A 26,907-nucleotide genomic window follows, 5' to 3' on the forward strand; every position below is an offset into this window, starting at 1 on the left:
ATTGTTATATATTAGGAAATAAGTTTTCTTCTGACAAAATTCATTTAAGGATTTAGGGTGCCCCATTAAGTATGTACGATCATTTTGCTCTCAAAAAAATATTTTGCAAAAAATGGCTTTATTGGAGTAGAATTAGAGCATTTGCATCATTTGAGCAAATTAAAATCGATGTGAAAATGGTTCGCGACAAAAACAATATTTATTTAATAACAAAAAAAATTATAAGTTAATTTTTTGGAGATACATTATTCAAAGCAAGACCGATATTTTTAAATTTAAATTTGTGTGTTGTAAATAAAAATCAATTGATTGAAATTTAACGTTCAACAATGATATGACCACTTTGCAAATGGCCGAAGAACCAAATCGCATCAAGCAGATGATGCCTTTTTTATTCCCAGGAGGTCGCGAAGAGGAAGACGTTGTTGAACCTCCTTTCCACCCTGAATTGGAACAATATGGCTTTTTCGAACTTTATGGTTTTATTTTTGATAAAATGATTCCTGGTGAAAAAGTGGTTGACACAATGAAGAGAATTGACAAAAGCGATGAACCTATTGATGAGATGGCAAAATGGGTTTCGGAATTATTTGTGAGAGGTGAAATTGAAATTGTTGAAACAGACTGGGTAATGACTGGAATTCGCGCAGGAAGAGTTGGGCAACTTCAAGAGATGAAATGGGATTTGAAAGAAAATGGTGTTGAAACATCTGGAAATACATATGAAAAACTTGCACCACGACTTCGTGTTTTAATCGCAGAGGATTCACTTGTTCGTCCAGAGGGAACTCAAGAATGGATTCCTATTGACAAAATACATTTTGATTATCTTGTATAATTTCAATAAAATTATTATATTTCATAAAAGAACTGTTAAACAACGAGCGTTTTTTCTTCCTTGTGATTTTAATTTTTTGCAATAATTAATATTTGCTTCTTATTGAAGATGATAAACAAAATCAAAAGAAAATCATTTTTATCAGTCAGCTATTCTAAAAACAGATGCCAATGAATTCAAGAAGCCAATAAAATATTGTCTTTACATATTTTTAATGGAATTGGTTTTATGTAAAGAAAATACGTTTAAATCACAAACAAATGGAAACAATACCCGAACTTAAAACAAACTCTTCTGAGTTAACAACTGAAAGAGAAAAGACAATAGCACTACAAAATACATTATTCAACTTAACAAGCGATATTTTTGAACAAACTAAAAATTCATTATTCCAAAACATCAATCCAAAAACTTTAATTCAAAACATTTTATTTGCTGCAGAATATCGTCCAAAATCAATACCTTTATACATTAATATGTGTAAATTAATTCCAAACTCGAAAGAAATATTATGAAAGACATTATCAAATTCAACTTTTCTAAATATTGAACAAAAATATTTTTTATATCAATGTTTAAAACATTGCATATTTAATGAAGAAGAAGCATTTAAAGCAATTTCCAAAACTGATATTAAAGATCAAGTAACATATTCCTTATTTAAAGATATTATCAATAAATATATAACAAATGAAAAAACATTAAAAACATTTGAAACTATTAACACAATTAATTTAAATTCCGAATTATTCGAACAATATATTATAGATGATAATGTTGATGAATTTAAGCAATTATTTAATACTATTAATATTGATCCAAACCTTCGAATCACGCCAACAATACAAAACGGATCTCATTTTTTACGTTCGAGGCCAACAATTCTTCAATTTTCTGCATTTTATGGATCCATAAATTGTTTTAAATTTTTACTTGAAAATAATGCTAATTTAGATTGCGTTGATGAAAATAAAAGAACTTTAGCACAATTCGCTATTGCTGGTGGTAATATAGAAATTATAAATATCTGTAAAAATAAAAAATGTGATTTTTCAAATACATTAAAAATAGCTGTAAGATTTCATCGGAATGATCTTATTAAAAATAATATAATAAATGATAATAATGATAATGATGAATCTTTTCCTATTTTTCATCATTGTGTTGTATCAAATAATGTTGAAATGATATTAAAATATGTTAATTTGGGTATAAATGTTAATCAATATGATTCAAGTGGTAAGGCGCCTATTCATATTTCTGCTTTATATAATTCTATTGATGCAATGAAAATATTAATTAATTTAAAAAATATTATTATTAACATTAAAACGAATGATACATATCAACAAACTGCTTTACATATAGCTACAAAAAATGGGTATAAAGAAATAGTTAAACTTTTATTAAAAAACGAAATGATAAATCTTCGAGAAAGTGATAAAAAAGGAATTTTTTATATTAATTTTTTATGGCAATTCATTATGCTGCTGAAAATGGAAACATAAAAATTATTAAACTTATGTTAAATAATGGTAATGTGACTGTAAATTCAAGAACTGATTACGGTGCTGCACCACTTCATATAGCTATAAAAGAAAATCAATTTGAAACTGTTAAATTTCTTTTATCTAGTGAAGCAATTGATAAAAATGCTAAAACTCTTTCGGACGAAACTTTTTTGCATACATCTGCAAAGAATAATAATGTTGAAATTATGGAATATTTAATCTCTAAAGGTATTAATGAAATAAACTCACATGACATTGATGGGATTTTCTTTTTTTATATTTTGGACACCTTTACATTATGCTACACAATATCAAAACGTTGATATTATTTCGTTTTTATTGTCTCAAGAAAAAATTGATATAAACTCTAAAAATAAATCTGGAATTTAATCATTTCTTTTTGGACATCGCTTCATTTAGCAGCTAAAATTGGAAATTGTGAAATAGTTAAAATGTTTATTTCAAATCCTAATTTAAATATTAATGAAATGAATGATGGAAATTGGACTGCTTTACATTTGGCTTGTAAATCAGGAAATATCGATGTGGTAAAACTACTTCTCTCTGTTGATGGTATTGATATAAATCTAAAAGATAAAGCTGGAATTTTTTGTTTTTTCATTGGACACCTTTACATAATGCTGTGAAATATCAAAATCATGACGTTATTAAAATGCTGTTAGAACGAAAAGAAATTAATGTTAATGCTGCAACTAATTGTGGTTGGGTTCCTCTTCATATTGCTTGTTTAAATCATGATTTCGAAACCGAAAACATGCTAAAAAATATAGAAGGAATAATAATTGATGCAAAGGATAACGAAGGATTTTATTTTTGTTTTTTAGAACTCCAAATGATTTGCTTAATATTCCGTTCTTTGGAAGTCAGTTTATGTTTTCTGCTCAAAGACCTATTGAAGAAAATGTTTATTTCAACGGATTATGAATCCTTAATAAAACTTATAATTTAATATATATATTTTTTTTAAAAAATTAAAATCATATTATTAAATAAACTTTATAATTTGTTTAAAATTTCTTCATGTTTTCATTTCATTCCAAGATTCCTGCAAAATTATCTTAAGTATTACTAAATGGGTATTTTTTAATAAATAAAGTGATAAAAAATATCTAATTTCATTAAATTAAGTTTATCAGTATAATTAATTTAAATAAAATTCGATCGAAAAGTTTAAAAAAAAATGCCTTTTTTTATTAAAAATAGGAAATTTAGAGTTGTTATAATGAAAATTCATTATTTTTTCAAAAAAAGAAAGATATTTCAATTTTTAAATAAATTTACCTTAAGTACTGCTTCTATCTATAGCAGTACATTATTATCTCCATGAGAATGGAAAAAATTGGAAAAATATTCGATTAAAGTACAAAAAAGACTTCTTGGCTTCAGTTTACTCATTCAGTATTATCCGCTCTCAAGATCTTCCAATTTAGAGGAGATCACCTGCTAAGAAGATGATTACCAGGCATTAAATTTCTCAGCGATCATTTTTCTTTGCGGAACAAATAAAATATGAAGACAAAAAGTACTAAAATAAACAATTGAATTATCATCGACTTTTTGAATGAAGAACGTTTTAAAAAACGATCAATTTTATATTTCCTTGAAGTTACGATTTGCTTGATTGTCGGTAATATTTTGTTAATTCCTTCACCTGTTTTTGCAGAACACTGAATGAAAGAATAAATTTTTTGTTGATTTGTAAACATGAAAGCTTCATTCTCTGAAACATGATTAGGATTCTCGGGTATATATAAATCAGATTTAGTTCCTATTAAAATAATAATAGCATCTTTGGCGTACCTTTTAATTTCTGGAATCCATTTTTTGGATAAATCAATAAAAGACTCCTTTAAATCAAGTTCAAAGCAAAGTAGGATAATATTAGCTGCACTATATGAAAGTGGTCGCAAGCGATCGTACTCATCTTGCCCTGCTGTATCCCAAGGATAAAAAAAGAAATCTTCATAAATTATTTTCGATGATTCATAAATAGTTGGAATATATTTAATAGGAAATGGTTTGCCATTGAGGACAAACAAGAGGCTTGTTTTCCCAACACCACCATTGCCAATTACAACAATTTTTACCCTCTTTTCTGTGTTCAGCTGATATATCACTTTTTGAATAAAGCAAAAAAGTGACAGTTCCATCAGCAAAAAAATATTTTTTTTTTAAAATTATATACTGATCCTGAAACTAGTTTGTAAAACCAGATTTGCTTTAAAAAACCATTGCTTTTTCACTATGAAGATAGGTTGGAATTTGTGTTTAATTTACTATTTTGCCCGAAGATCAATAAAATTTTAATTGAACGTTTAAAATTTTTAGTTGAAGAAAAGGAATGTATCAAATGCAAGGAAGTTTTTCTCCTTTTCTTCCACCACATGGATTCCCTGCAAATCCTACATTTCAAGCGCAAAGCAGTCATCATATTCCAATGTTATCAGAAGATCCAACAGATTTTCGAGCTTCAGAACCACCACTTCGTCCTATTCCACCAATACCCAATAACACACTACCACCAGTTGATGGTGTTGATTGGTCATTAATTGCATCCTGTGACCCAGAACTCATATCAGAATCCAATGATATTGATACGCTCACCTCTGTAATTCAAACCTTTGTCAAAGCCAAATTCACACAAACCGAAGCACAACTTATGCCCAATCCACTTACATCCAAACTTTTTCATCTTTTACAAATTGGTATTCAATATCTATTAGATTGTCAAGATCAACTTCAAAGCGACATATCGTCTTATAAAAAGACAATCCAAGCAGCCAAGACCAAGATCCATTCCCTTATGGAGGCCATTAAACGCTCCAAAGAAGCAAATTTGAAAAAAGAACGTTTCATCGAATCAACTGAAAAGTGTGTAATCTGCGGGCGTCGCTTTAAGAACATAACATATCTTGATAGCCATGTTCAACGACGTCATAGCGCATTAGTTCCTGCGTGGCGCTCATTACGAAGTGGCGAATTACAATTTATGGACGACATAACTGATCAAATCGAATTATTACGTAAAGAAATCGCTCGAACGAATCGGGAACTGTTGAAATATGCGACAGATGAAAACAAATCGAAACATGTTTCACATATAGTATCACATTCGAATGAAACGCAACAATTAATGAACGAGTTACTTAAAAAACAAGAACAACTTTTCGAACAAACGAAAATTCAAGACGAAAAGCAACAAAACTTTCGAAGAGAAATTAGAAATCAACTTGATGATGCTGTTTATGCGTTACAAGAGTCATGTAGTAAACATGCGAAACAAATGGAATTAGAAAATCAACAAAAATTATCAAATGAAAATGTCGAAATGAATCAAAATATAATAAACGAAAATGAAATCGAAAATATGAATAAAAATGAAAAAAATATAAATAAAAGACAAAGAGTTCGTTTCGAAGAAATTCCGCCGCCGCCGTTTTTGAAACTAAATAAAAATGATTCGAGCGAAGAACCAATTAAACTTCAGACGAACGAAAACATAAACATAAATGCACCTAAATATAATATAAACAAATTCGATAATAACTTAAATGAAACAGATAATAATGTAAATAAAACAGATAAAATCAATATTAATAATAATGTAGATAAAGCTAATGATAAAATCAACAATAATAATAATGTAAATAAAACAGATAAAATTATTAATAATAACAAAGATTCGGATATTATAGTTTCGGAAGCGCTGAAGAATGAAATGCGCCATAACCAAATATTGACTCTTCTCGATGACTCCGATTCATCTGAAGAAGCCAACAAACCAACGAAACAAATGCCGAATGAAAGCATTAAAAATGAAAATGTAACGAACGACAACATGAATGAAATTGACACTGTCGTACAAAGTGCATATAAATTATATGATCATCAAATCGAATTAGACAATTTCCATGATAAAGAATTGGAACTTAAAGACGAAATTGTAAATAACGTAAATGAGAAATACGCGAAATTAAAGAAACAACGTTCTGTTCCTATTTCTTCAACGTATGTTAAGAAGAAACTTCAACAAAACACAGAAGAATATAACATCGCAAACGAAAAACTCCGAAAATATATATCAACAAAAGTTCCCAACGAAAATAACATTCGAAACGAATTATTTAAAGAGAAACAAATTCATTTTCCACAAATTACTGAAACATTAACTTCAACTCAAACGAATTCGAATATAAATAATAACAAAAACGAAATTAATGAAATTTCATCAAAGCGAATTCCATTTAACCAAAGATTTAAGAACGCAAAACCATTCGATGATGAAGTCGAAATCGTTGATATGTTCAGTAGCGAAATTAACTCTTCGGAATCAATTGCGTTCTCCGATGATCCGTTTTTGTATGTGCGGAACAAGAAGAAGCAACAAGAGAAAAGTCTAAAAATCGAAGAAATTGTGAATAATGAAAATGAAAACGAAAACGAAAATAAAATTGTTCCCCTCGAATTGAACGAAAATGAAAACGCAATGAAATTCGATGAGTTCGCAACGGAAAGTGATGAAGAAGAAGAAAATGTTAAAGTGTCAACAATTATTTCATTTGCAACAGATAGCAAAGAAATCGAAATATCAGATGAAGAAGATAATGAAATATAAAACGTTTATTTTTGTTTGTTTATAATAAAATTTGTTTTGTATCATTATATGTTTTTGTTTTGCTGCTTCGAACTAGTTGAAATATGAAATCAATTGTCTAATTTCAATTAATTAATTTAAACGATATCATATAAAAGTTTTGCCTTTGCTCCAAGCGCTTAGAGATATTAAAAATGATTACAATGATTTTTATTTATTTTCTTTTTCTTCTTCTTCTTCTTGAACAATTGGGCCTTCAACTCGTACCATATAAAGTGCTGAGAATTGATCCCAACCCTTTGTGATAACAACCTTTACTCCATAGGCTGTACGTTGGTAGTTAAGTTGGTGCGTTTCTGGTTGCTTAATGGGATTTGCAGGGAGATTGGTTGAATCGATTTTTGCCCATTCAGTTAAATCTTTATTTGTCGCAGCATAAACAACAAAGCTTTTTACTTTGCCTGTAACTGTTGTTATTCGAGTTATTTGAGCTGGTTTTGTAAACTTAAATGCAATTTCTTGGGGATATAGACCTGTTGTTGTCCAAAATGTTGTTTCATCGTTATCAATAACATTTGTATCGGGGTGATCAATGTCCAGTGATGTTGAGTAGAATACTTCAAGAGGAATTGGTGTTACCATTTGATGACTGTGTTATTCAAAAAACGTTTTTTTTGGGGTATACTAAGACGATAATAACGATAGACAAGAAAAGTCTTTTACTCAGAAGGGAAATAAGGCGGACCAAAAACACGTGGAGTCAAATCGAATACTTTTGGTAACTTTAACTTGTGAACAGAAGAAAAAGGACCTTTCGGGGAACAAATATAATTGCCAAGACCTTTCGAGGAACAAATATAATTGCCAAGACCTTTCGAATATAATGTGCACTCTTGTATACATTTTCGGTGATGATTCACAGATGGCTTTGATAATGACTTCGGCATCAGGGCATGTCATTTCTTCAAGAAATCAATGAATTACTCGGCCTGAAAGATGCTTCATTGATGTGATTATGCATACTCAATCATTGCGTGGAATGTGGACTTGGACATATTGTCTTTAGACCTTGGAAAGAAGTGAAATTTCTTTCTCGACTTTAGTGAGATGAGGAAATGGCTGAAGAAAATTGAGAAAAAATTTATCAAGATCAACGTTTGGTACAGCTTTATCCCGGCAATATTTATCAAGGAGTTTAAGAAACTGTTCGCATGTTTGAATGTTGTATAGATGTGATGATTTTGGAACAGCGATTGATGTTCTTTGAGAACAAAGTTCCGACGAATGTAACGTATAACGTTTTTTTAATTGGAAATGAGATTGCAAAGTTCATTGATGGAATTCATGTTTGGACGTCTGTTATCTGATAAAAAATCATCAATATCATCAAGCAAAACCTTGATGATAGAATTTATGGATGGCTTAATAGAATTAAGTGGAATAAAGATACTTGGGCTTTTTGAGGTTGATATGAATGAAAATCTGGAACATTTCAATTTTTTTCCGAACTCGCGCTAAATGTGGATTGGCTTGCTTTGGTGCTTCTTGAAGAATTTAAATCCGAATTGATTATGTTTTTTAACGTAATTTGAATCAAACTATTTGAAATATCTTCTGAATTCGATGTTATATTTTCTGTATTATCAAGAGGATCTTGAACTGAGGCATCATCTGAAATATCAATGAAGAATTCGTCTTTTTAATTAAAAAATTTGTATTTATCAAAGACAGACTTATTTTGTGAAATTAAAATTATTTGAATTTGTAAAGAACACCACTGTAAATTCATTGACGTCAATCAAGTTTTTCATTTAAAATAGAACATACAAATTTGTGAATAGCTTGATTTATTTCTGGATGCTCTCGCGAATATTTTTCATTCTCTATTCTGATTTCATCGAGTCCTTTCTGTGAATTTTGATACAGAACTTGGAATATGAGCAAATGTTAAATTGCAACATTCTGCAAATATTACAGAACCAATTGATGTCAAACCCTCATCAAGTATTACTGTTTGAAGATCATAACAACCGTAAAATGCGCCTTTGCCAAGAGATTTAACTGAACTTGGAATCGTGAGATTCTTTAATGAAATGCAATAGTAAAATGCATATTCTTCAATTATTTCTAAATCTTTCCCAAACTCAATATTCTCTAATTTATAACATTCTGAAAATGCATAACGCATGATTTTATTAACAAAATCTCCAATTTGTAATGTAGATAACAGTGGCCATAATGTGAATGCATATGAATTAATTTTTTTCAACATTTGAAATTACAATATGTTCTGTAAAATCCATAGTTTGATTTGTAATTTAATTTATGTTTGTAATTGTAGAAGTTTTCGTTGTATCATTGAATACTTCAAATGAATTATTGAAAAATATTATAAATATAAATGCGAGGAATTGTTTATCTTGGCGGTGAATGTGATTATTTATGAGATAATTTGTGAAAAAATATTTTATTTTATCGAAAACATAATAATATTAATGATAAATAATTCGATAATTGCTGAATAAAAAATGCAAATATAGAAATGAAAGAAATTAAATATATTAGAAAAAAAATACATTTTTGTTTTTGAATGTTGAAGAATTCTGAGATTAGATGCGATTGAATTCAGTGGCTTACCATTAATTGATGCCATTTTATACTTTTCTGTTTTAAACATAAATGCTCTAATTTCCTGAATAAAATTTCACGATATTTGTTGGAGGTTTCAAATATCGACAACAACAACAGAATGTCTCAAATATCGACTCCCTTATGAAAAATTGAAGACGTCTCTTGAATTTTGAATAATTTAATAGCCAAAATATCCAAGAACTTGAAACTCATTAAAATAAGTCTTTAAGGTTATTATATAAGATTTTTATTCAAAAGTATTTCATTCATCATAAACACTTTTACGAATCATCTTCTGATTTATTACTTTCATCGAGGAGTCGTAAACTTTCATCCTCGTTAAAGTCGTCTGCGAATGGGTCCTCTTTGACGTTCGAAAACTGCGGCCCGGTCAGTGAGAAGTCGCGAATTGTCTCCACGCCATTATCTTCCAAACTTTCTATTTTCTCTTCAACGAGTATTGCGTTTTTGTTACGATTTCTGATTAATATCACAGCGACAATTACAATGACCATAACAACAGCAACGGAAGCGCAAACTGCAATGATTATGAAGAGGTTATTCCCTTCTTTATTCTCTTGATTTTGAATGTTGATTGTGAAGAAATTGGAATAATAACTGTATAAGAAAGTGTAATCAAATACAGTGTATTCGTAATATATAAACATTGTTTTAATGTGCGTATATGATGAATTGATCATGGAAATTGTAAATGAATTTATGAAAGTCATTGTATGCACCGAAATTGTTTGGCTTCGAATTAATGTATATGTAAGTGTTGTTTGAGAAATTTGTTCAATGTCATTTGAAGTTTCGATTTTATATGTATTGGACTTAGTGAATGTAACAAAATATGTATTTGATTTTGTATATGTTTTAGAATTATAAAATGTGTTTGACATTGTAAACGAATTTGATTTAGTGAATGTATTCGTTTGTGAATATGTATTTGTACCAGTGAATGAACTTGTTGGCGAATATGTACATGATGACGTAAATGGAAATGTTGACATAGTATTACATCCATCTATTGCTGTTTTACTTATTTGCTTATTACCAAATGTGGTATCACCTTCATATCTATCTAACACCATAACTTTTGTTGCTGGAACACTTTGGAATACATTCTCTTCCATTGTTGGCTTTGTTTTACCATAATAATAAATACATTTCAATGATTTGCATGAATAAAATGCGTAACTTTTAATTGTTATCACATTTTCACCAATTGAAATCGATTCTATTTTACTTGATTGGAATGAATAACTTTCAATGTTTGTTACTGAGTTTGGTATTACATAAGTTTTATGAGGAGAATTAATAGGAAATACTAAAAGAGTTGTGAATACATTATTATATAATACGCCATCATCATTATAATTGGAATAAGCAGTGTTTCCTTTGGTTACTTTAATTGATTCAAGTGATGAACATTCGAAAAATGGATTTGTTGATATTAATGAAACTGTTGTTGGTATTGTAACAGATTTTAATTTGACACATAATTGGAATACGAGATCTTGAATATGTTTTACTCCTTCTTCAAGTATAATTGTTTCTAAATTAGAACAAGAAGCAAACGCATTATTATTAATTGTAACAGTTGGAATTGATATTGACTTTAATGATGTACATTGACAAAATGCTTCTTTACCAATTGTTACAACACCTTTTTCGATAATTAATTGTGAAATTTGTTTACATCCATAAAATGCGCCTTCATTAATTGTGTTAATTGATGATGGAATTGTTACTGATGTTAATTTAACACATGAATGAAATGCAAATGCATTAATATTACCAACACCATTATTAATTGTTAAAGAAGAAATTGTTCCACATTGATAAAACGCACTTTTACCAATTTCTTTAACTGTTGCTGGAATTGTAACTGATGTTAACGAAGTACATAATTGGAATGATGATTCACTAAGTGTCTCTAATGAATTACTAAATGTTACTGTTTGTATACCTGTACATGAATAAAATGCAAATGAACCAATTGATTTAATGCTTGAAAGTGTTAATGTATTGATATTATTACATGACGAAAATACATAGCTTCCAATCGATATTATTGTTTCAGGAATTACAATTGATGTAATCAAATTTCCTTTTGGATAAATAATGATGTTTTTTATTGCTTTATCATATAAAATTCCATCGTTTTTATAATTCGCAAAATTTTGGTTTCCTTCAGTAACTGTAATAGATTGAAGTTGATTACAATTATAAAATGCAGTCGCATCTAATGATGTAACTGTTGATGGAATTATAATCTGAATTATTACACTATTTTGGAATGCATATGTTTCTATTGTCTTCAATCCTTCGTTAAATATTATCTCATTAAGTTGACTACAACCATCAAATGAATACATTCCAATTGTACCAACTGACTTTGGAATTGTTATAGTTGTTAATGATGAACATTTTTCAAATGCATTTCCATTGATCATATTGACGGATTGTCCAATGCTTACTGCGTTTAAACTTGTGCACCCAGAAAACGTGAAATTGCCAATTGCTGTAACTGAATTACCAATTTCAAGAGTCGTGATTGATGTCCAACCCGAAAAGACTTTATCTGATATTCGAGCAGAAATTAAAATAACGACATTCTGTGCTTGACCTCTGTATGGTAAATAATCTGATATGAATTGGGTGGCACTTGTAATTGTGAGTGTTTTTGTTTCCTCATTATAAATTTCTTGTGCTGAACATGTAAAAATTAACAAAATAAAAAAGAAATATATTTTCTTTAGAACAAATTGGTGGAAATTTCCTATGTTACTCATAATGAAAAATGTTTATGACGGCGTCCAAATTTGAATACAATATTTTTATAGAATGAACTTTTTGTGTATGAAATTCAGCGGCTAATCCAGAAAAAATGTCAAAAAGTATGATGCATTGAATATTGAATGCTGCCAATTGAGAGAGATTATTTTAGCGTTGGAATAACTTGGCAGTTAACGATTAAATGCACTTCAACTTTTACCGTTAACAGTGATAAATGAACAACAAACGATCAAACTGGATTGAATAAATTTAAAAAGTTCTATCTGTCTTTTTGAGGTAAAAAGGATTCGGATACGAAATGTGACTGAAGCATCAAACTTAAGTAACTTTTTAAAAACTATTTGATAAATAAGCAAACAAATTTATATTAGAAACAGTTTAAAATCTGATCAGTTAAATTTTTGCAAAAATTGATCTTTTATGAATGTAACTTTTAACATCAACAAAAAAATCTTTGGATATTTTGTTATCAAACATTTTCTTGTTTTCATGAAAATATGCTTCTCTCATTATTTGTTGAATATAATTGAATTTATGTTTCAATAATATAAAAATCTACATTTAGTATTTTTATATATTTATTGAAACCGGTGTTTGACTGAAAGTCTTTCATTTTACTGATATAACCAAAGAATTGAAATCCTTTTCTTCGAAGGAAATTCACTTTAATATAAACGTTCTCCACTTCATCAGCAATGAAAGGATCAAAAAATAAAGAACGAGATACATTCACTATTGTTCATGACGATGAATTTGCATCAATAAACACTGAAGAACTCAATGATGAAAAGTTTGAAAATGATTATGAAGAATGGAAAGATAGTTGGAATGGAAGAGAACTTGATATTTTCCAAACACAATACAGAATCGGATTCCCCCATACATCAAATCCTCAATCAGAGTCTGAGATCTAAATTTTGTATTCGTATTAAAATCAAAAAATAATTTTTTCGGAATAAATGCAACGCATTGATACAAATTATACCTAGAGTTAGCTTTTTTTCAAGAAATTACGAAAGAAATTTTATAATATTAAAAAGAAAATCGTATTTAATATGTATTTTTTTTGGAAAAAATTTTGTCTTTTAATCGAATGCACGTACATGATAAAAATAATGAATTGTTGATATGTGTTACATGAAACAACGCGCTGATTTTTTTGATTTGCTACCGATAAAAATTCACAAGCTGTGTTTGTCAAAATTCTTGGATCACATCAAATGATTTCGAATTTTAAAACAAAATCAGTTCTCCCAACTAAAAATACAAGATTTATAAATTTTTTAAGTAGTGATGAATATATTACTGAAAAACTTACTCTAAATGAATTTTATTCTTATTTAAATCAATATAGCTTATGCCTTATACAACACAATGATTCATTGAAAAATATATCACTACTTAGTGAGCTATTGAAGGAAGTTAAAAATGATTCAATAATTATCAGGATTGTAGATTATTTAATATCATTAAAAATTTTATCTCATATTCAACAACTCCTTATTGAAATCAAAGATTACCCTCACCTTTTTATTCTATCTGAATTTTGCACTCAATACACTCGTGGCAATAAAGATCAAATTTATCAATTATTTACATATGAAATTCTTGATAAAGTTCTCAAAAACATTGACTTTGAGCTTAGCCACTACACTACCGTCCCTTATGATCCAGCTACTCCTACATTTTTAACACCAATTTACAACATCAGTATTGAATGTGATTTTCCACCTGATTATGTTCATAATCTTCTTAGAGTTCTTCAATACTGGAGTAATGTTCTTCTAAGAGACCCCGAAAATCCCATTTTTTCACCAATCATAAGGGTTCTGAATTCAATTTCCTATAAATATCACGAATTTCTCAACGAAGATGAAGTCTCATTTCTCGGTTATATTTTTTCCTACTTTGTGAACGAGGTTAATGCCTATTTAGTCGAATCGATCTTCGCTTACTGCGGATTCTTCGACTACTTCACTGCTCTCCAAACCGCTTATTTCTCAGAAAAATTTGTGACCGAAAGGATACCGTTTTTTTTGTTGGACGGACAACCAGATGTAAGGGAACAAGCGTTTAATCTTTTTATGTTATACTGTAAGTATGCAAAAGAACTTATGCTGATTGCATTTAACTTTGAGCATTTGGTTGATGGAATAAAATATCAAAACGATAAAGTAAAACATAAGTTTATTTCTTCAGTAGAAACAATTATCACGGACAGTGACTTTGCTATTAAATTACATGATGGCGGAATTTTACATGAGCTAATTGCAATGACAAGTGATGAAGAACATTTCGATATTAGAAATGCGGCTGCTATCGCATTGCTAAAAGGGTTTGATGCCGACGCATTTAGTTATACTGAAATATCAAATTTGTTACATGCTGGAATTATTAATGCTATTTCCCCATTTTTACTGACATTAAAGGGCGAAGAGCTGAATGTGTTGTTAAAGGGATTAATAAAAATGATGGAAAATGTAATGGAAATGGATGAAATCGCGAGAAATAAAATTTCAAATACATTTATCGATGATGATTTGCCAAATTTGTTCGAAGAATTGTTAAGCTCAGATGAATTAGATGAAAAAACAAGAGAATTGTCAGCAGGTGTCGAAAACGCTTATAAAGCTTTGTCTGACTTCTTGGCAGAGGGTCAAGAAGAAGAAATGGAAACTGAAAACGGTTTTTGATGTTGCAATACGATCAAATTACACACAAAAAGTCAACTAAGCAATTCAAATTTTTTATGTTCTAAAATAACACTAAAACCCATGTTAATCGATTAAGAAAAAAGAAACATGATCATTTATGCCTACGTGTCTCTTCTTTCTATTTTTTTCTATATAAAATATTCCTAATCAATAAATAAAAATTATTATTAATAATTATTATTTTTAAACTACTACCCCAAGATAATAGCAAATAAGCATTGGGTTGACTTTTAGTGTAAAATTTGTTACCATAGGGCATTGCACTAAATTTCCTATCAAATAAATGTTCATATGATTAATATTACTAATACGTCACAATGTTTTAGGTTTCCCCTCCTATGTAAGTTTGAAATAAATAAATTTAAAGAGAAAATTTAATATTTAATGATTTGAAAACATTTGTTTAATTCGATGAGTCTTCATAGACAAATTTTGTCAACATTTTAACTGCTTCGTGGAACACTTCTTGTACATATTTTGCTGTTTCAAGATATTTAATTGTACATCTATCAATTGCTTTTTTTTCAGGATCCGAAAGCTGAAGAGATGATGCTTTTGATGGTGGGATAACACATTTATCATAAATTTCTTCCACCATTGTGGTCATTCTTTTCCTTAGAATTGGGTCCTTAGACAAGTTCATATCCTATTTTGACTAACTTTGTTCGATTTTACATTTTCCGTTTTGAATATAAATTATGGGATCCTATTTTTTTGATTCCCAATCGCAATCATATTCTGAAAGTGAATTTGAAAGTTCCTTAAGTATTTCATCAAATCAAAGTGATGAGAATAGTTTTGAAAAAGAATTAAAAAAATCAGAAATTGCATCAAAAAAATGGACACAAACTCAAATCAAAACAATTGCTGCCATAAAGGATGCAGAAGTATATGCTAAAAAATTTGAATTAGAAAGAATAAAAACAGAATATGAAAATAAATTAATGCAAAAAGATTCAGAAATGGATGCCCAAATTCGAGAGATCAATATGGAATGCAATGACCTTCGAGCGCAAGTACAATCTCTTGAAAATGAATTAAATGAGATCAATTTCCAAAGAAAAGAGAATCTTCTCATGATCAGATCTCGTCTTCAAATTTCTATAAGTGATTTCAAGCAAAATGAAACACTTTATACCACCCAAATCCAAGAACTTCAAAATGAATTAACAAAACTTACAACAGAACATAATGAGAAATTACAAATTATTTTTAACGACATGAAAAATTCCGAAAGTTTAATTGATGAAGAAATCGAAAAAATTAACAACGATATTAATTCATATCGAAACAAATCGAAACAATCATTAACAACTTATAATCAGCGAATGAAAGAAGTAAATAACACTGAAACAGTTCTTCGAAATGAAATTAAAGAATCAAATGAAGCAATAAATGAAATTCAAAATGAAATCGAAAGTTTTTATGAAGATTATTATGAACTCCAAAATGAATTAATGAAAGCGGATGAAGAAGCAAAAGTTCTTAGAGAACAATTGACGTATAACGAAGAACAGAAAAAAATAATGAGAGAAGAGTTATTAAAACTTGATAAAAGTTTGTGGAAAATGAAAAAACAAAAACTTACAAATAGTTTTGAATAACATACAAAGAAAGTTTAATAAATTGTAATAATTTCGGTTTTCATGTTTTTTTGTTGTGTATCATGAGACAACCGATAAGTAAATTCTATGATCAAACAATCGTTTTTCTCAGAAAAATATCATCGTTATATAGAAACTTCTATCGTTTGTTACAGGCTTCATGAAACTGTGTACCAAAAAATTTTTCTGAAATCAAATTACATTTTTACTTAATTAACGAGACATATTGGTTTTATTTTCTTTTAACCATCTTGGCGATTTCTTTATAACCTATTTTATTTGCGATTTGATAAGCTGTTTGAAATAAAATTAATAAACGCCAAAACCAAATTTGAAATTTCAAATTTTTATAATAAATTTCAAATAAAAGGGAAAAATATTTTTAATATTAATATTAATTTTTTTACATTTAAGAAGTAATTTCACAATATTAGCATAACCTCTTGCACATGCAACCATCAAAGCTGAGTTAAACACTTTTAATAAATTCCAAATATTTATATGAAACATCGAAATATTTCAACAAACATTAAACAAAATAATAAAACATTAACAGCGTTATAATTAATACCTTTTTGTTTAAGTAATAATTTGACCACTTCCATATCATTATTATAAACAGCATATATAAGTGATGTATTAAATGATTTAAATGATTTCCAAATATTATTTCGAAATATTAAACCCACAAAACATATAATAAATAAAACAAATATATATGTACAGCATTAATGTTTATTCCTTTTTGTTGAAGAAGTAATTTAACTACTTCAAGATGACCTTTTTGAGATGCCCACATTAATGATGTCCAAAATACTTTAAACAATTTCCAAATATTATTTCGAAATTTCATTTTATTAAAATAAATTTCAAACAAAACAAATAAATAATTTTTGCATTAACATCAATCTTTTTTTGTTCAAGTAAAAATTGTACAAGTTCGATTTGATTATTTAATGATGCTAACATAAGTAATGTACAAAACAAATCAAATGATTTCCAAATTATATTATCAAACAAAAAATCATGAAAAGAAACACAAAACAAAATGAAAAAAACGTCTTGAAAATTAACATCAACCCCATGTTCGATAATGTATTTCACAATTTCTATATGGTTATTATAATATGCATGGAATAATGCTGAATCTTATCATTAAAATAAATTTCAAATTTTAACTTAAAACATAAATTACATAAAATAAATTTCATCTCTGGCACTTAAGTCAATGCCATGTTGAACAAGTAATTTAACAATATCAAAATAACCTTTTTTACAAGGCACATCAATAACAGTTTCACAAAAAACAAAACAATAAACCTTGTTATATGAAAACAAAAATCACTTATTTCATTAATATTAATATGTTTATCAATTAGAAACTGAACAGCCTTTATTTTATTATAAGCGCAAGCAAAGAATAGTGGTGTATAATGTTTTCTAAACAAATTCCAAATCATTAATAATAACATGAAAAAAATTCAATTAATATGAAACATACGAAACAAACATTTTTCGCTGAATAATCAAAATTCTTATGATTAAGAAGTAACTCAATAATATTATCATAACCTTTTTGAGCTGCTATTGAAAAAGCAGTATCAAATATTTATGTAAGACACCAAAAATAAGCAAAAAACATAAAATTATTAAAAAATTAACTTGAAACAAACACAAAAAATAGTTTCAGAATTAATATCAACTGAATTTTCATTTAATAAATAATTAACAAGTTCCATATTATTCATATATGTAGAAGCTAAAATTCCCTTTGGGAATATTTTTAAATATTTTATTATGAATAAATTACCTTTTTTTGCCATTATGTTAATACAAACATCATTCACAAGTATATACCCTTCATCTAAAAGGAATCCTAAAATTTCATAGTTATCATTAAGCAAACATTCATCTATTAAATCCTTTGTATTCGGTCTAAATTTTGTTTTATTCTCATAAAAATATTTAAAGACATCGTTTCGATGGAACTCAATAGCAACTATAAGTGCATTATCGAAAGATGAATGATTTTGTTCACACAAATGAATGATTTCATGGTTTCCGCCTGCCACAGCGTAATTTCCTGTGTCAGAAACTTTTGCATTATTCATTAATAAATATTTAAAACAATTAATAGACCCAAAATAAGCAGCAAAATTAACTAATGTCTTTCTCTTTGGGCCATATATTTCATTAACATATGAACATCGCTCATACATTGATGATTCAATGAGTTGATCATAATTAAAATCTTGTTGCGATGTAATCCCTTGAAGTGCTTCAATGTCATCATTTCGTAAAACTTTCGATAATTCATTTGGATTAACACCTTCGGATATTAAGCGCTTATGAGTTTCAAAGTTTTCTTTAGAATATTCATCGAATTTGGATAAAAAGGAACCGGTAAACTTTGAGTCTTGTTGTATTTTTTGATTTTCTTCAATAGTTCGTAAGTGTCCGAAGTAATATGTTTGTTTGCCTATCACAAATTTCTCATCAATAATTTTGTTTTCAAGCAACTTTTCAAGAAGATAATTAGATTCATCTGAACAAGAATCAAGAAGAATTTGAGCAAATATTTTGAGAATATTACTTTGGTTTTCTTTGATTGATCGTTCTTGAGATTCAATCGCTTGCAAAAAACGAATACATATATCATCGTTTTTGCTATTTGCTATGAAATATGAATATGTTAAATAACAAATGATATGATTGAAGGAAATTTGTATATTGGGTTGATAATATTTCATTATTGTTAGAGCAATTTCTTGTATGTTATCGCTTTGTAAATCAAAAATTGCCTCTTCAATTTTTTGAAGATATTCTAATTCGGATAACTCTTGTTTCTCAGTGGAATTTTTCTCTTGTTCCATTTGATATATATATCGACATGTCGGTCAGTAAAAAAGTGGCCGTTGTAAGTTACAGAAAATGAGGCGCCCCAAATTTTGTTGTCGATAATAATCAATATCTTGTGACCTTGATGAGTCAAGATGGCTTCTATGCCCTATTAAAATGTATTCATATCTTTCGTCTAAAAAAATAAAATGAAATAAAATATTTTTATTGACTGATACACTAAATTGAAGTTCAATCTAAAAATGAATTATACGCCAAATTTACTCTTTTATTCAGTATTGTTGGCATTATGATAATATGCAAATTATATGTAAAAATTTATTCCCATCAAAAAACATTTTCCCACAGGTAACCGTTTATTGTTTTCAAACAGAGATTCACAATGCAAACACGTTATTTTTCTATAACCGCTAATTGAAGTTCAACTTAAAATCAAATGAGCAAGAACGAAATAATCGAATTCGACGATTTAGATCTTCCCCCACCTCCTCCTCCAGCAACCAAAGAAGATAGTTCAGAAGATCTAAAAGTTCCTTGGGCAGCAATTATCATAAGTGCATTCTTCATTATTTTTTTCACGTTACTATTCTTTTGTTCGTTCTTTATTCCTCGAAGCAAATACATTAAAGCTAAAGAAGAACATCCAGATCTAGATTTTTATGATATTTCAACAACTCCACTTGCCTTATATTGGACATATTATTGCGTTCTTCTTATCTTTTTTGTTGTTTTGCCCTTATTTTTATATTATTGCAATCTTCTTTTAGTTGAAATATTTACATTCACATGTTTGGCAGTCTTTATTTTTGGTATTTTGAGTCCCATATATATTCGCCTAGATGAAGTAGTTGACAATGCATTAAGTAATTCTTATGATTATTCATCATATGAAGATGATATTAATGAAATGATTAATGGCCTTCCATATCTTGAAATTGGTTATACAGGTGTCTCCAAAACTAAAACTGGCAAAAGAACATTTTATTACTATTGTAACCCCCCAACGGTTGTAAATTATTCAACAAATGCAACAACGTCATATTATCTACCCGAATTTGGTGACTACGCATGGGTGCAGGTCGAGTTAAACGCGACTTTTTCGCCAGAAGTTTTAGAATATTTTAACAAATACCGTGAAATATATCGGCTTGCTTTACCAGAAAATGATCAAAACGGAAGAAAAATCACGTGGACAGATATCAGTGGATATAAAATGAAAACTTATAACCCGAATCCTATTTTTGTCAAGAAAAAAGAATTATCTGGTCAATTGAACCCAGACGTTGGTAAGACAATGATAGCGTTCTGGGCAGGGTTTGGTTACGTTTATGAGCTCCTGTCAATACCTATATATCGCCCTGTGATTACAAAATCAAATATTGAAATTAATCTTTCAGTTGATGACGTACCAAAGGAAGGCGCGTACTTCTATGAAATATTGAGTTTGACACACTGTACAAGTTAATTTATGTCTTCAATAAAATGCCGTTTTGAAAATTTTTGATTCTTGCAGAAATATTTCTACCCAAAATTATATCTTTGCTTGCTAGTTTGTGATTTCATAATAATATTTGGTTCAAGCTTAAGGATTTTTTTTATGAGGTTTTCATTGATGAGTATTTAGAATTACATTTAATGATCTACTTGGACAAACTTTGTGAAATCCATTGGTTTGCTTCTAATTATTTGTATAAATTGACACCTCTTTTAATTAAATTTTTTTCAAATATGATACTAAAAATCCCAAATTCAAGACTTGGCGAACGTTTACTTTTCAGCCAAATAAAGTTAAATGTGCAAAAGGAAAAGAAGAAATTTTCATTTGTCTGAACAATATCGTTCATCATTTGGAAATGTATATAAAACAACAATTGAATTTCATCGAATTAATATTTTTAAATATCTTTATGAGAATATGCGAAATTAATTTAAAATATAAAAATATGATATAGAAGAATTCGGGAAATTTTGTGTTCCATATCATAATCTTGCTGATGAAATATAATATCGGCGGATATTATTATTGTGTTCACAGTCACCAAACCCAGTGCCAACTAGAGAGTGGCTGCATAAACACAATGTTATCACCTAGCGCCTTTATCCGTTACTTTTGCTATCGTCGGCCATATATTTTTAGATAAAATGCCACAAGTAAACGAAAAAGTGACCCGACCACTCAACGCTGAAATTGAATGAAAATTTAAGTGTTCACCTCATTTTTCATTATGCAAATCTTCGTCAAGACCCTCACAGGCAAGCACATCACACTTGAAGTTGAACCAACTGATCGTATTGAAGATGTCAAGTCCAAGATCCAAGATAAGGAAGGCATCCCACCAGATCAACAACGTCTTATCTTTGCTGGTAAGCAACTTGAAGATGGCAACACACTTCAAGATTACTCCATCCAAAAGGATTCCACCCTTCACTTAGTTCTTCGTCTTCGTGGTGGTATGCAAATCTTCGTCAAGACCCTCACAGGAAAGCACATCACACTTGAAGTTGAACCAACTGATCGTATCGAAGATGTCAAGTCCAAGATTCAAGACAAGGAAGGTATCCCACCAGATCAACAACGTTTAATTTTCGCTGGTAAGCAACTTGAAGATGGCAACACACTTCAAGATTACTCCATCCAAAAGGATTCCACCCTTCACTTAGTTCTTCGTCTTCGTGGTGGCTTTTAAGTAAGAAGAACATTCTTAGAACTAAACAATTGACATAAAAAACTTTTTTTGTTTTTCAACTTCTTTCTATTTCCGAGAAAATGCAAAAGTAAAATTACGAAAACAAGAAATTTTAAACACAAATTTATGTTTCTTCTGCATTACGAATTCGTTATCATTGCTCCAGTGATATGATGTCTCCCAAAATTGACGATTCGGACACCATTGGATCAGGTGTCAAATCGACGACATCGTTTAGCAACTCCATTTGCGACATTTCGAAGTTCATTACGTCTTCTCTATGATGCTTCCATATGAATCCTTCTGTAATTTTAATGTTTTCCACTTTTCCCAGTGCCTCTTTCAAACTTTGGGCCCCCCCAATAGTCTTTTCAAATTTAATTCTGAATATCCAACCGTCGCCCCAGTTGGGGTGCTCCAGGTTCAAGTTCTCTAACGTTCTCTTTGCCAAGTCGATGTTGCCCAACTTCCAGTACGTCAGCGCCAGCTCCAGTACGACTTCCTTCATGTTCCCCATTTTTTCGACAGTTTCCTTGGCAAACGATAGCCTGCTTTCCAGTTCTGTTAGTTCTATTTGCTTAGCCCAAATTAAGCCCACGTCGTTTCGACAATACTTTTTCGCCTCCTCCAAAACAATGAACTTGTTCGAAGCAGGCTCAAACTCAGCGGAATATAACCAAATTATCGACTGGTCGCCGCAATTTCGTTTCGCATGTTCAAACAATGCTCTAATTCGTGGCTTAGTTAATCCCAAATTTATTGACTTTTTAATTAATTCGATAAATAATTCACTAGAATTAGGACACGCATTAATGCCTTTTTGTAAGACATTTAATGGAGAATCTGAATGTAATGATAATAAAAGATAAAATTTTGGCTCTTTGGGAAATGTTTGGATTGACCTCTCTAAGAAATTGACATCGCCCCCAAATTGTTCGTTAATTGTGGCAGTTTTGATGTAAACCTCTGGAGTGATGATTGTGTCACAGATGAAATTCGAAAAATTATGCGCTTCTTCTAATTGATGTGACTCGATGTAGAGGTCAATGAGCTTTAAAGATAACGTTTCGGAGTTTGGGCGAAGTTGTAATATACTTTTGATGATTTCAATGGATTGAGATATGTTTGGTAAGAAGTCACAGATCTCACATACAACTTGGTCATTGTCTTTCTCGAGCTTTAACGCAAGCTCAACTGCATTTTCGATGTTGCCATTTTCTCGTTCGAATTTGAGAAATGGTATAAAATCATTCGTTTCGGTGGAATACCTTAGATATAACGCTCTGGATGTATATATGTGTGAACGACGTTGAATAGCGGAGGCTTGAATTAAAAAATTATCATTAAATGGAATTATTTCGATGATTGAAATGGCTGTCTTAGGAAACCCTTCGATTTCGCTTGCTTCTGCATCACTGATTAAATCTCTTTTTTCATCAGGGATAATTCTTTGACAAATTTCACTGCATTTGTCCGTGTTACCATACTTCTCTTCGATTTGTGACCAACTGATTAAAATATCTGTATCTTCACCAAGTTGTTTTAATGAGTTCTCAATAAAGTATTGAGAATCTTCATATGAATTTGATGTTTTAATACCTTCAATCCAAAGCCTTTTGCTATAGGGGAGAATTTCTAATGCCCTTTTTATCATTTCTATATGCTTATCACCTTCTTCTAAAGTTGATGCAACAAGCCATAAAGTTTCACTTTTGGGTAAAGCTCTCAAAGCACTTTCGAGTGTCACTTTTTTTGAGTTACTGTTTGTTTGATATGCGATAAGTTGTAACCAGATCTTCTCTGAATTAGAGTGGTTAACCTTTAGCGCTGACTGTAGTATTGATATTGCGTCAGGTCGTGATGACAACCGCGCACATTCCAAGACTAATAATTCGGATTGGGGACAATGTAACATTCCATCTCGAGCAGCTTTTCGCGCCTTGTCTAATCGGCCACGTTTTTCTTCTACACGTGCTCGCAATAACCATCCTTGTGGATTATCTTTGTTTGCATGCGTTAATGATCTATATAATGATGCGGCTCGATCTAAATCATCAAATTGTTGGATGACAGTGGAAGCTTGTTGATCAAGCTCTCGCATAAAACTGGTAACATCTATACTTTGTTGATGCGGACCTACAATTTTGGATAATTGAATATTAAGAACAGATTGTTGAGCACGTGAAACAGCCATAATACGCTTATCAGAGTCAATATTACCATCTGTTTCTTTGTCAAGCCTATTAAGTGCTGAATCATCAAAATCATTTGTAATCATTCTATCTGATGCATGTGTGAAAAGTTCCCATTTAGGGCGATGGTATGTGGTAGCACCTATTTCAGGCAGGTTTTCCCATTCACTTGCTGAAATTGTTTTCAAACCTTCTTTGAGATCAGCATATTTATCTCTGACTTCATCAAAAATGGTTTTTTCTGGTGGAGGCGGTGCTTTGTTCTTTTTTTTATTCCTTTCTTTCATTTTGCGATCTATTTCTTCATAAAATTCATCGGCTTTGTCGTTTTCTTCTTTGATTCGCCTGGCTAGTTTAGGCGATTTAATATCATATTCAATATCAACTTTAGCACTTTCAATGGTATCAATAAATCCAACAGCACCTCGTCCAAGTCCTGGAATATATCCTGGAGGCGGTGGACCCCAAGGAAATGGATATGACATCCAATTGGGTTTTCACTTGCTCTGTTTAGACTCGGGGGTGGTCCATAATATTTTTTCCCTTTAATAAACGGTCATCGCTTCATGTGAATATTCCTACAATTTAAATTTTTTTTAATACTGCTTAACTGTTATCTAGAATGCGTTCTAAAAGGAAATTAAATGTATCTATTATGGAAACAAGTGAACAAGGTCAACCAAAAAGAAATTGTTAACACAATGGTAACTTTGACGTAACATGAAAACTGTGGACGATTTCCAGTGCATTTTATATTCTAAAAATAAAATTTGTTTGTTTTAGGTATTGTCTAATTTTGGAAATACTCGCTAAGTGCATTGTATCGATCTCAAACTTTGAAATAATGGAGTACTTTCTTTTGCATGTTGTTGTTAATTTTTATTCGAATTTAGCACGCAATGGTTAATGAATGTGAACTATTATTATTATGGAAGAATGATCATTTAAATAAACTCAATTGCCTTCCTAAGTTATTTGTTTTCTTAAAATCTGATTCAAATTAATTTACAAAAAATTTCACAATAAGCAGGTACAGAGTGTGAAGTAGTTTGATATGAAAGTTCATGATTCAATAAAATCAAATTATATATCATATATAATGTTTATAAAGAAATAACATTAAATACAACGTTGATCATACGCGGTTATTAAAAAGAGGTTGATTATTTGTCGCAATTGTGCCAACATTGCTCGTTCATCTACATTTTGTCGAACTTTTTTAATCCATTAATGGATGAATTTTTCATTTGCACCAATGAATCTGTCATTCGATTATTAAATTACCTCCAACAAATTGTTTTTCATAGGTATTGAGATGTATGCATTATATAATGTAAATAAGATAAATCAATTTTAAAAAAATATCCATATATAGTTTTGTAATTGAAAATTATAAAATTTCATAACCAAACAATAACATTTCTTGAAACAATTAATTTTCAAAGAAGGCTGATAACATTATTATTATAATTACATAATAAAAAAACAAATATAATATAAAATCAAATGTTTATATAAAAATGATTAATCACATCTTACCGAACTCACAAGTTGGAAGAATTCGTCACCTTCTTCTGGAATATATTCCACTGATGCATTCGAGATCTCGATATCAAACTTATTTATCACTGGTCGATAGAAAGGAATTGTCATCAATCGATATATGTATCCGAGTCCTGCCCAAAACGCAATCATAGTTTGGCCAACTGCTGGACTCATTCCGCCTTCCAATTTCTTTCTTGTAATGAGTCGGAGACTTGAATCATATGATTTTGTTTTAAATCCGCTGATGTCTGTCCACGTGATTTTTAATCCAGCTTGATCTTTCGATGGTAAATATTTTCGATATCTTTCTCGAAATGTGTTCACATATTCTTCGACTCCTTCTGGATATGTCGCATTTAAATAGATTTGTGTCCATGCATAGTCACCAAGTTCTGGTAAGTTATATGATGTTGAAGCATTTGTTACATTAATACGGACTCTTGGTGGATCACAATAGTAGTAATATGTGAACTTCTTCTTTTTTTGTGAAGAAAAACCAAAAAAACCAACTTCAAGATATGGGAGCTCATTAATTGTGGCGTTAATATCGCTTTCATATGTCGAATATGGTGTTTGGTAAGAAATTGCTTTGTCGACATAAGAATCATTACGAATATACATAGGGCTTACGATGCAAAAAACTAAAACGGCTGACCCGAAAAAAACAACGGCCACTAACAGAATTGGAAATTCACATTCAAAATAAAATAGGAATGGAAGTGAGAATAGAAGAACCATTATGCAACAGTAATAGGTCCAATACAATGCAAGAGGAGTGGTTTGCATTTCCAAGAAATCATGATCAGGATTTTTGTTTTTTGGCATCAAGATATTCACTGCGTGGAATAAAATATGAACAAAAGAAAAGGATTGTGAAGAAAGCTATGCAAAGGCCGCATATTACAAAAC

At 29.8% G+C, this 26,907-nt stretch overlaps 9 protein-coding genes across 9 annotated transcripts; 5 read left to right on the forward strand and 4 right to left on the reverse strand.

Annotated features, from left to right (window-relative positions):
* Positions 1-349: 349 nt before the first annotated feature.
* On the forward strand, positions 350-838 carry GO595_004407 (uncharacterized protein; the record flags this gene model as incomplete). Its single annotated transcript, XM_067917536.1, has 1 exon — positions 350-838. One exon carries the CDS (start codon positions 350-352, stop codon positions 836-838), a length of 489 nt encoding a protein of 162 aa, XP_067775531.1.
* Positions 839-4,807: 3,969 nt separating this feature from the next.
* On the forward strand, positions 4,808-6,985 carry GO595_004408 (zinc finger protein, C2H2 type family protein; the record flags this gene model as incomplete). Its single annotated transcript, XM_067917537.1, has 1 exon — positions 4,808-6,985. The coding sequence occupies one exon, from the start codon at positions 4,808-4,810 to the stop codon at positions 6,983-6,985; it is 2,178 nt and encodes a 725-aa protein (XP_067775532.1).
* Positions 6,986-7,174: 189 nt separating this feature from the next.
* On the reverse strand, positions 7,175-7,606 carry GO595_004409 (intraflagellar transport protein 25-like; the record flags this gene model as incomplete). Its single annotated transcript, XM_067917538.1, has 1 exon — positions 7,175-7,606. One exon carries the CDS (start codon positions 7,604-7,606, stop codon positions 7,175-7,177), a length of 432 nt encoding a protein of 143 aa, XP_067775533.1.
* Positions 7,607-9,876: 2,270 nt separating this feature from the next.
* Positions 9,877-12,054, reverse strand: GO595_004410 (leucine-rich repeat protein; the record flags this gene model as incomplete). The annotated part of the gene is made up of 1 exon (XM_067917539.1): positions 9,877-12,054. One exon carries the CDS (start codon positions 12,052-12,054, stop codon positions 9,877-9,879), a length of 2,178 nt encoding a protein of 725 aa, XP_067775534.1.
* Positions 12,055-14,481: 2,427 nt separating this feature from the next.
* GO595_004411 (uncharacterized protein) lies at positions 14,482-15,090 on the forward strand (the record flags this gene model as incomplete). The annotated part of the gene is made up of 1 exon (XM_067917540.1): positions 14,482-15,090. The coding sequence occupies one exon, from the start codon at positions 14,482-14,484 to the stop codon at positions 15,088-15,090; it is 609 nt and encodes a 202-aa protein (XP_067775535.1).
* Positions 15,091-20,010: 4,920 nt separating this feature from the next.
* GO595_004412 (uncharacterized protein) lies at positions 20,011-21,039 on the forward strand (the record flags this gene model as incomplete). Its single annotated transcript, XM_067917541.1, has 1 exon — positions 20,011-21,039. One exon carries the CDS (start codon positions 20,011-20,013, stop codon positions 21,037-21,039), a length of 1,029 nt encoding a protein of 342 aa, XP_067775536.1.
* Positions 21,040-21,799: 760 nt separating this feature from the next.
* Positions 21,800-22,261, forward strand: GO595_004413 (polyubiquitin; the record flags this gene model as incomplete). Its single annotated transcript, XM_067917542.1, has 1 exon — positions 21,800-22,261. One exon carries the CDS (start codon positions 21,800-21,802, stop codon positions 22,259-22,261), a length of 462 nt encoding a protein of 153 aa, XP_067775537.1.
* Positions 22,262-22,415: 154 nt separating this feature from the next.
* On the reverse strand, positions 22,416-24,938 carry GO595_004414 (protein STABILIZED1; the record flags this gene model as incomplete). Its single annotated transcript, XM_067917543.1, has 1 exon — positions 22,416-24,938. One exon carries the CDS (start codon positions 24,936-24,938, stop codon positions 22,416-22,418), a length of 2,523 nt encoding a protein of 840 aa, XP_067775538.1.
* Positions 24,939-25,977: 1,039 nt separating this feature from the next.
* GO595_004415 (uncharacterized protein) lies at positions 25,978-26,619 on the reverse strand (the record flags this gene model as incomplete). The annotated part of the gene is made up of 1 exon (XM_067917544.1): positions 25,978-26,619. One exon carries the CDS (start codon positions 26,617-26,619, stop codon positions 25,978-25,980), a length of 642 nt encoding a protein of 213 aa, XP_067775539.1.
* Positions 26,620-26,907: the final 288 nt, after the last annotated feature.

This window comes from Histomonas meleagridis (genome assembly GCF_020186115.1).
Source record: "Histomonas meleagridis strain 2922-C6/04-10x chromosome Unknown contig_26, whole genome shotgun sequence".
NCBI classification, from domain to species: Eukaryota; Parabasalia; order Tritrichomonadida; family Dientamoebidae; genus Histomonas; species Histomonas meleagridis.